This window comes from Anastrepha ludens, chromosome 6 (assembly GCF_028408465.1).
Source record: "Anastrepha ludens isolate Willacy chromosome 6, idAnaLude1.1, whole genome shotgun sequence".
NCBI lineage: Eukaryota > Metazoa > Arthropoda > Insecta > Diptera > Tephritidae > Anastrepha > Anastrepha ludens.
Window position 1 is genome coordinate 45,550,919 of NC_071502.1, and position 10,438 is coordinate 45,561,356.

At 38.2% G+C, this 10,438-nt stretch overlaps 3 protein-coding genes across 3 annotated transcripts; 2 read left to right on the forward strand and 1 right to left on the reverse strand.

Annotated features, from left to right (window-relative positions):
- Positions 1–847: 847 nt before the first annotated feature.
- Positions 848–1,287, forward strand: LOC128866381 (uncharacterized protein DDB_G0286105-like). The gene has a single exon (XM_054107073.1). It carries the CDS (start codon positions 874–876, stop codon positions 1,195–1,197), a length of 324 nt encoding a protein of 107 aa, XP_053963048.1. The 5' UTR covers positions 848–873; the 3' UTR covers positions 1,198–1,287.
- Positions 1,288–2,573: 1,286 nt separating this feature from the next.
- LOC128866116 (proteasome subunit alpha type-4) lies at positions 2,574–3,779 on the reverse strand. Its single transcript, XM_054106617.1, has 4 exons — positions 3,669–3,779; positions 3,365–3,570; positions 2,965–3,300; positions 2,574–2,910 (listed from the first exon to the last, which is right to left on the reverse strand). Exons 1-4 carry the CDS (start codon positions 3,669–3,671, stop codon positions 2,664–2,666), a joined length of 792 nt encoding a protein of 263 aa, XP_053962592.1. The 5' UTR covers positions 3,672–3,779; the 3' UTR covers positions 2,574–2,663.
- Positions 3,780–4,941: 1,162 nt separating this feature from the next.
- LOC128866156 (augmin complex subunit dgt3) lies at positions 4,942–7,410 on the forward strand. Its single transcript, XM_054106672.1, has 8 exons — positions 4,942–5,046; positions 5,110–5,438; positions 5,499–5,676; positions 5,749–5,859; positions 5,920–5,993; positions 6,063–6,758; positions 6,821–6,998; positions 7,070–7,410. The coding sequence occupies exons 1-8, from the start codon at positions 5,029–5,031 to the stop codon at positions 7,226–7,228; spliced, it is 1,743 nt and encodes a 580-aa protein (XP_053962647.1). The 5' UTR covers positions 4,942–5,028; the 3' UTR covers positions 7,229–7,410.
- Positions 7,411–10,438: the final 3,028 nt, after the last annotated feature.

The window sequence follows — 10,438 nt, forward strand, 5'->3', positions numbered from 1 at the left end:
CACCCTTTTTGGGTTTTTGGCCGAGCTCTTCCTCCAACCTGCTCTGATTTTAACTAAGGCTGGACAATTGCCAAGGAAGTGCTCAACTGTTTCTTCCTCATCTCTACAATGTTCAAGGCAGAAAACTCCTAATCTCAAGGAATGCCTGCCAAATGGCCAACGACCGGTTGTACAAGCCACGATCTTCGAGTTGTCCTCTCTTGAAAGGCTAAGCAGTAAGCTCTTAGATTTTTTTTAATTTTAATTCTTCATTTGCTCGTGGCAAAGTAAATTTGTGCAACTAATTAAAGGTTCAATAAGATGTTTTCAAGGCAAAAACATTTCTGGGGTCATCGATGCGCATAAAGTATGACGCTAGGCTGAAGTAAGAAATTATTTACGCAATTTATCTGACCTTCGTGAAAAGCCCCTTTATTCTTCCCATAGAGCGTGTGCTAATAACTTAAGTAACCTTTAAATATATATGTATATTTGTCTATATGTATGTAGCTGTGTATGTGGATATGTCTATGCATACATATGCCCATATTCATACGTACGCATGTATTTAAAAGATTAATTATATAGTGCACCTATGTTCTAATGAAAACAGTTGAATGCTTGCTATTGAAAAGCTCTTTTTTATTTGGCAATGGCCTTGTTCCCGTTCAACTTCTAAAATGTATTTATTTACTTATATGTTTTTTCTTTACTAATTTCTTTCTACGTAATGCCAATTTTATTTAAACAGTCGTTTGAAATTGATATAAAAAAATTAAGACGAGCTACTATGTTCCGCAATACTATATAAATCCGCAATTTCTTCCAAATTAATATTCACAATCAGCTCAGCTTTCAATTAGCCTATTCAATTCAAATACCCACAGCACCACAATGAAATATCTTCAAGTTTTTTTGCCACTGCTCCTTGTTGGCTTATTCACATTGAAGGTATGCAGGGCTCAAACCTCAAATACTGACGCTACTAGTTCTGCTCTACCTAGCAGTTATTACGATACAACAAGTAGTAATGGTACCGCTAAGAAAGTTAGCGGCAGTCTCCGTTACACAGCTATAAGGCGCATATCACTAAATAATCCAAGCAGTAGTAGCAGCACTCGCAATAACAATAGGAGAGGCAATAGGAGAGGTAACAGAAGAAACAACAGATCACGTAATCGTAATAACAGGGGTAATATTAATGTGCGCGTTGGATAAGCTTTTGGAATATTCTATACCTAGAAAATATTATAAATGTCTTGTTATTGAAATTGTTCATGTCCTTATGGTTTATCGATGATTCATAAATGTAAGTGTCAATAAATAAATTATTAATTAAGCTGCATAAACATATAAAAAATGTATTTTCTTCTATTTATGAACATGCTACCTTAGAGAAGTAGGACTCTGTTCTTTAAAAACCCAGTTAAAAGGTTTTAAAAGTACAACAAAAACAAGTTGGAAGATTTAGGGCTAAGTTTAACTCTGCTTTCCAATTAAACTAAGTTTAAAAAACCAATTTCGCAGGCTTAATTTTTTTTATTTTATTTTTAATCAAAATTCAGTACCGTTATTTTAGCACTGAAACACTGGCCTTAAGTAAGCTGAACTGAGCTTCGTATACTTGGCGTAATTTTTTCGAGATCCTCTGAGAGTTAAAAGCTAATTGGGTGCAGTGCTCCGGGGAAAAAATTCTTTCGTTTAAAAATGTATAAAGTATTATATTCTGAAAAATATTATCAGGACAGAGTTTTTCTAGTAATTGGTTCGAACGTGTAATATTTCAAAAAATTGTGTATACACATATGTATATATACTTGGAGTAGTAAAAAATACAAAATATTATATATTGAAACCTAATTATTAAAATGTTACAGGCGTCGTATTTCGTTTTTGTTTTTTTTTTAGACTGTTTGTCCGAAAATCTATATGCGTTTTTGTCAGGTACATACATCATAAAAATGTCTGGAGAATCCGTAACTGAAGTAACTAAGTTTGTGGTCTATCGTTCTAAATACAAAAATTTCCGACTTATTTTGCGAGAAATAAGGTCTTTGAAATTTTTTTACCTTCTTATTTTTTAAAGTCAATGCATCTAAAAAATATCAGAAATAAATTAAAAAATTTTGAAATTCTTTAACAAATGTCTTAAACTGTCCTTAAATTATTGAATAAACCATGCAGATCACCAATATTACATTCAAAGAATGAAGTCGGAATAGTTTGTTGCCTGTTTAGTAAGACTTGTGACATTGATAAGTTAATTGATTGGTATTCCTATCGAGAAATAGCAAATAACAAAGCCCCTTTGTACATGTTTCCACTGGAAAGCCTGTTAATTCTCGATTTCTCCATACTTAAAACTCCATTCAAAAACTGAACAGAGGTTTTGACCCACCTATAAGGGCTATAGCGCTAAATAGAACGCATCAAATCGTTCTTTATATATTTTTGAAATTCTTAGTAAGCGTTTATAATGTGGGAAATCCTTTTCAATTGCGCCTTTGAACGGAAGTGCTGAAATTTGTTTGAAATGTTAACATCATTTTCTCGTAATACAAAATATTGTATATGTATAGAAAATAAAACTTCACTTATGTTATGCGCTTTATATTACATGTACTCAAATCATGAATTCTAGCAATATATTCCATAAAAAATAATTTATGTTAATCAAGTTGGTTTTATGATTTGGCACTCGCCCCCGATGTTGATGCTTTCTTTTCTTCTTCTTCTTCATTGTGCTTGGTTATTAATCGCTCAATCTCTTCCTTCTGTACCATTTTTATTACCGGACGTGAATCACTGCCCAATGTAGTGACTGCCATTTCTATCTTCTCTGCATTAATGCCTTCCATGCTTTTGGCTAAGACTTTAATAGCAATTTTTTTCGCCTCTTCCGTTGTAAGCGGATTTTCAGAATTATCGTAACTGAAATGTAAAGCGTTAGATTAAAAAAAATTAGGTAGTTGTATATTGTTTTACCGATTTGCTAGCTCCGTTTTTATCATAGACATGGCTACACCAAAACTTTTACCAATGCAGGTTCCATTCCAGCCACTGTAGTTGCCGCTTGGATCCGATTGGTATAGTTGAAAATCATGACGTTTATCGTAACCCATGTAAAGAATGGACACACCGAATGGACGTTTGCCACCATATTGTGTGTAAGCTTGCTTAATATCACACAAATGAGATACCAATTGTTCAAGTGGTATTGGTTCACCGTAATTATATTGATAACGCTGTGCTATTAAACGCATCTCATTAACCAAAACATTAGCATCTGAGGTGATACCGGCGACAGCAACACAAATATGACTGGAATTGGACATGTTGATAAATTTAAAGTTCTCATGTTAATGTGTTTAACTTTATTACTTACTCATTAATTTTATAAATTTTATCTTGGAAAATATCGTTGTCCAGCAACGGACTTGTGGTGTGACACTCAGCTGCTATAACAATGCCATCCTGCGCACGTATACCTAAAGCAGCGCCTGCACGAGAAATAGCCTCCATGGCATATTCCACTTGGTATAATCGCCCTTCCGGGGAAAATATGGTTGTACGGGAATCATAACGACGTGCCTTCGTAGTAAAAAAGAAAATTATATTACCCAAATTTGCATTGAAGCATACTCGTCCACAGGTATAGATAATGATTTAGCTGGAAAAATGTAACTTACCATTTTATTGTCTTAGCTATAAGTTTTTAGAATCACTTATTTCGGCAAACAGTTGTAATAATACGAAATTGTATTGTCATTCAGTGACAAAGCGTGTTGCCAATTGTGAATTTTTTATGCGAACTTATCAACTCTGAAAATATGACCAGTGCTTACAATCAAAGATATTTGGTTTCAACAAAATAATTCCTTTTCACTCACAAGCTGCGCTAAGTGAGTTAAAACGTCATCAATGGTTAAAACACTTAAAAAGTAATTTCTGGGATATATGGAATTATATCGTTTAGACTGACTTTTGTTTCAAACTTTTTCGCCATCAACGGCGTACAATGTTTGTTGTAGTACATTAAATATTCTCTATACTTATACGGGGAATGCTGCTGAAGTGATAGTCCTTGGCCGGATATAAATCCGGGTCGTTCCGGTTACGTAGAACCGACTGTCGTGGAAACGAGAGCTAATTAGTTATCTTAGTTGATAGATATGAGCTATACCAAAATTACCTTAAGTGGCTGATCAGTTGATAATTATATGAGCATTTGTACCTTAGTAAAAGCGAAAAAGTGTTGAGGAAATCTGCAGAAAAACGTGAATTTGTCATTGCTTTCACTTTTTCGTTTTCCGTTTAAATAAAAATGTATGAAGCCATGAAACGCATTGACTGCTTTCAATTTATTTTGTGACGCAAATGTCAAAATATGAGGGATAAGTGCAGGGCGACTCGCAATTCCAATACTTATAACTTACATTATACTTTTTGGTTTGGTTTTTACTAGATTTGTAGCTTGGTTCTAGCTTGATAAATTCTGAAGTTTCTCTGGAATAATATATTTATAATAATTGTTAACAGTACTCATTAGCTGTAGAGTTTTTTGTATTGAGAGAATTTTAAGACTTGTTTAGGGATTTTTATTTTTATTTTTTTTATTATTGTATTTATTTTATTATTCTTCATTGCATACAATTTTATTACTTTTCTTATTTCTAATGATTTTTATACATTTCTTTTTAAATGCTGCATCACTTGTCTTGTTTTTTGTAACTTTTAAGGGATTTTCTGAATTCTTTATGGATTTCTTTTAAGGGTTTTTTTTTAAATTCAGACATGATGAAAACGGACCTTATTAAACTGAGATGTGATTGTGTTTTTGTTTTATAAGTTATTGCAATTATGTACATAAATTTAACTTTACTTTGAATCGTGTGCATGGTGTATTATGTGTTTTTGGAATTATTCTGAAATGGCACTACTTTTAAAGCGGTTCACAGTTTTTACGCACGAAGAAGAAGAAAGTAATTTAATTTAAAATAGTGCAATTTGAATTGTGTAGTTGAATAGTTTATTTTAATATTTACGCAGATGGTAGACTTAGTTAATGTAAGTCAAGAAAATAGTATATTTCATAAATCAATAAAATTTTGTAAATTTATTACAAAACAGCGCTTTGATGTGTTCAAAAAGTTGGGCTTTGATTGCGCCAATCAATGGATTCTCTATGATGATCGCTTCCAAAAGTTCTTCAATTTTTTCACTGATAATATCACCGATGTTAACATACTATCTGAACATGAAGTGTTGGAGTGGAACGAATTAAAGGAAAGAGGTGAATTGTTGGAAGCATCTGATCGCGCTGAAAAACTCAAGGAATTAGGAAATGACAATCCTGGACTGCTACAATATACGGAAGACCAAATAATAAGTATGACTAACGAGCTGCGATTGCTAGAGCACACTGAGGACTGCTATGCAACGCTTGTTGAGGATATGAGGTACTTATTGAACTAAAAGTATATCTTTCCAAGCTATGATTATATAATGCATCCTGCTAGATGTACCAAAAACAAAATCAATTCTGAACTAGGAGACTTGGAAAATGAAATTAGCATATTAGCAAATAGAGACATTGAACTTTTAATAGAATGTCAACGCAAAACGCGTCAACTTGAAGAAATGCAGCGTGAAAATACTAAACTTTCTAATGAAGCTACGCACTGTTTCACCAAATTCGTAAGCAAATTAAAAACTATGTACATAAAAGTATCCACTGAATTCTACTATATTTTGTTCCCTGTTTTGTAGCAATCTCCACCCTTGTTTATACATCAATTGCCTATAGATCAGTATTTACTCAAATGCGATACATTCATGCAATATTTTACTCTGTATATGAAGGAAAATTTTAAAATTCAGGTAGAAGCAACATATCCAAAAGTAAATTATTTGAAATATGATTTAAGCAAAGTTTTACAGGATTATAACGAATTTGATAATACCGCAGTCGATCATTCCGAATTTTCGGACAAACTGCAGTCTTTGGCCAAATCGTAAGAAATATCAATTTATCTTTTATACGAAGTTGCCTTTCTTAAAGTTGGTCTATTTTTAATCTATAGAATGGAATACTACACTATTGAATACATTAAGGAGAAAGCTAAGGCAAAGGCCACACAGTCATTGATTGATCTTCTAGACCTTTCACAAATACATATAATCAGCCTTGCTGATATGGAGCATGAAACTCTTGAACTGGAAATGATGAACGAACACCTTTTAAAAATAACATACGAAACTCTACTAAATGATCTCACTTTGCATGTACAACAGCACACTCAACAACGTATGGAATTGATTCTTTATGAAAATACGAAATTGAAATTGGAACGTGCATTAAAGCGCCATGAGACCGATAAGCGATTGACCAAAATTATTTCAGATGCATTATCCAATGCTGAACTTGTGTGGATTGCAATACAATTAGATTTAGAACGTAAGCGTAATCGCTTTGTTAATACAGATCAGATAAGTAGCGAAACAGAAGCTTGCTTCAGACGCATTAAATTGATGCGTTCTATACAACACAACAATATGCCGCTTATGGTGCAAGGAGGAGGATTCACGAATACCTCGGCCGCCTTATTATTGGAAGGAATAGCAGAGCAGTTATCGCTTCATTTAGGTCAGAAGGTGCGCAGTGACGTAAAATCCTGCCTGTATGAATTTGAGAAATTCACTCGATTATTATCATATGCCATGCAAGGGCTGATCGGTTCCAAAGCATACACGCACGCTTTCTCACAAATGAACGAATTGTAAGCACAAATATAAATTGTTATATATATTATTTCCTTTTAACAATTTATAATTTCATTAGGGAACGCATAGAACGGTTGCTGCGGCCATTGGTGTACGACAGTCCGGTGGAAGCACCAATGTTTGAACATGTTCGTTTTTTAATGCCGATTTACAATGCAAAAACCACCCAGGAACGCATTGAGAAAACACTGCGATATTTGCGCACACAATTTCAGGAAAACATAACTGAGAGAATTGTAAGATTAACAAAAATTATGTTTCAAATATATGTTAAAAATTAGTTCTTTTCTTCCTCTAATATCATAAGGAAAAAGACAAACTTTGGCGCTACAGTCAGCTGTTATGGGTTTGGTTTTTAACAGAGCCTCGTCGCATGGTAATGGCCATTGAAGAGGCGAAGAAAGCTGCGTCCAGAGTGCCAACGATAGCTGGTATGAAGTCATTGAGCGGCATTAAACGGAAGTGAGTAGGGGACTGGGTAACTGAAGAGTAAATTTCGAAAATTTAGCTCATAAACACATGTAAAGTAGAATTATTAAAAACTCAAAATAATTGTAATTTTTCATAGATATTGTAATGGGATAACCATTGTCATTCTAGCACTTCCTGATTGTTTTACTCAATAATACAAAAGTTTTTTTTGTTTCATTGTTTGTTTGTTTGTTAACAGTAACAGTAGCCCCGCTAGTGTAGGGCATATCACCGGTTATCTTCGTCTAGCTCATCTAAAGGTAGGCCCAGGAAACATGCCGTTTCGACGGGTTGGATCCAGAGGGAGAGGGGTGTTAGATAAGCCCGTTTTAGAGGCCATGTGAAAAGGTGGTTAGTGTAGTGCGGGGTGCCTTCCTATGCCGGACATATGTTTGGTATGTCGGAGTCGATTCTGGATAAGTAGGAGTTTAACTTGCTACAGTATCCAGAGCGTAATTGTGCCAGTGTTACACGTGTCTCACGGGGAAGCTGGAGCTCTTCATTGGCAATAGGTGGTGGTTGGACTCCGATTACGGCATTCACAGGACGGGAGCTTAAAAAGGTGGTGACGGTCTCCCGGTGAATGTCGTTTATTGACTGTCTAAACACTGTCTGGTCCAGTAAATTTCGGGCAGTTTTGTCCTGGATTTCGTCGGCGTAGTTTAATAGGTGTCTCCTACGTGCCTGGGAGGCGGCTTAGGCTCAAGCAGGTGTCGGCAGGGATGAAGCCTGCGGTAACATCCTAGCAGGAACTGCTTGCTGAGCAGTTTGTTATGCTCCATTACTGGGAGCATTTGTGCCTCGTTGTGAAGGTGTTGAACGGGGGACATCAGGAGGCAACCGTTCGCTGTCCGAATGGCAGTATTTTGGTATGTCTATAGCTTTATCCACTTCGTGTTACTAGTTCCAGGCGACCAGACAGGCGCAGCATTGTTCAGAACCAGCCGACCATTTGCCTTAAATGTCGATAGCAAAAGACCTTTGTCTTTGCCCCAAGTGCTGCCGGCAAGCGATTTGAGGACCTTGTTGCGATTTTGGAGTTTAGTGGCAATAGCGGTTGTGTGCGCTGAGAAGGAGAGCAAACTGTCGAAGGTTACACCCAAGATTTTGGGGTTGTTTACCGTCGGAATTGGTGTGTCATCGACTTTTACCTTAAGGGACAGCTTGACCTCCTTTGTCCAGGTGGTAAAGAAGGTCGCCGTGGACTTAGTGGGGGAAAGTTGGAGATTCCTCGCAGTGAAAAAGCGAGAAAGGTCGGTAATGTAGACGTACACTTTGGAACACAGGGCCATCGATGTCATTGCCCGACGCCATTATCGTACAGTCGTCAGCGTATTAGACCACGGAGACTCCCTCTGGTGGTTGGTGGAGCTTCGAGATGTAGAAGTTGAACAGCAAGGGAGAAAGGACACCACCCTGCGGTACACCTTGGTTAATCTTCCTCTGCTTTGATCTCGAAAAATCACTGACGAGTGACGACCGCTCAGGTAGTTTGCGGACCACCTCTTCTGCCCTGGCGGGAGTGTCGACTGATAAATATCTCTAGTAGCGTGGAATGGCTGACTGTATCGAAAGCCTTCTTCAAGTCCAACGCTACTAGGACTGTCCTCTCGCAGGGGCGGTTTTGGTTAAGCCCGCGGTTTATCTGGGCGTTAATGGAGGTGAGTACAGTGGTGGTGCTATGTATTCGTCGGAAGCCGTGCTGATGTGGGGCTGGGACCAGGTGTTTCGTGAAGAGTGGGAGTAGGAGTATAGGATGCAGTAGAAAAATTCGGCTAAAGTAGCTCGCACATCTCTTCGGGTCCGACGAAGTGCAACCGTTGAAGGTGATAGCCACCTTGTCATTGTGCTTCGTCGGGTTCGACAGGGACCTAACGGTGGACCAGAGCTTATTCACCCCAGAGGTGAGGTTACAGGTCTTCAAGTGCTCGACCCATTTAGTCCACTTATGTTGATCTACCAATTGCCGGATCTCCAAATTGAGATCCCTCATGCGGGGATCCCCGGGATCGACCTGGAGTAGGTGGTCACGCTCGTTTGCCAAGCTGGCTGCTTCGGCTGGAATGAAGCGAGCCACAGGAGCTGTGAGCCTGCGCGTACATCGGTGGGCATGGGATGAGCGGCTAAGGTGTCTTCAGTGAATTCGTGAAGCCGGCCCAATTAGCTTTTTTAAAGTTAAAATAGGACCGGTGGTTCGCGGAAACGAAGTCGGCAGGTCTCTCAATCGAGACTATAATGGGCAAGTGGTCTGATGCAAGCCATAGTATAGGTCGCCACGTTTTGCTATTTATCAGACCAGCGCTAGCTATTGTTAGATCAATCCAATTGCTGCAATTGCCCACTACCCTGGTGGGGGCATCGTCGTTCACAGTGCAAAATGTCGAATCGTCGATTCGCTCTGCCAATTGCTGTCCCCTACGATCATTTGGCAGGCGTGAATGCCAAAGATTGTGATGCGCATTGAAGTCACCTACAACCAATCGGTTTTCACCTCTGATGAGCGCACCTATATCAGGGTGATATCCTGCCGGGTAGCAGGTGACAGGGGGTATGTAAACATTATATATTTCGAGCTCGGAGTCGCCTGTCCGGACAGCTATGCCTTGACATTCTAAGGTGATGTCCCTGCGGTCGATGCCTTCATCAATGAGACGATACTGCACTGTGTGGTGGACTATAAACGCTAGGCCACCACCATTGCCTCGCTCGCGATCATGTCTGTGCACGTTATAGCCATCCTTGGTGATCAGTAAACTAGCCCTGTGTTTCATGGTCGATTAGTTTAGTTATGCGAATATTTGAAGAAGGTATAACTAATGATTTATAAAATTTTGCAGTTTTATATGTAATGTCTAATGCCGTTACCATACCGTCGCGTTACATTCCCATGTGAGTCGGTTCTATGTGCCAGAAGGACTCGGGTTTTCCCCGACCAAGAGCCCCTGTAAATTATCCCTGTATAGTACGCTGAACCTCACTACTCATCTATCGTTACTGGAATAGCTTCAGCAAGGCTACTTTTAATACTTCATAAAGCAAATGGAATCGGCTTCACGGAATTCATTGAGAATACCTTCGTCGCTCTTCCCACTTCCACTGCTGTGCGCGTAGACGAACGCGCATTCCGTAAGGTGATCATTGATGCTGCGGTTCGTTCCTCCCTGCTGGCAGGATCCTGGACTTACATGCCAATTTCCTAGCTGAA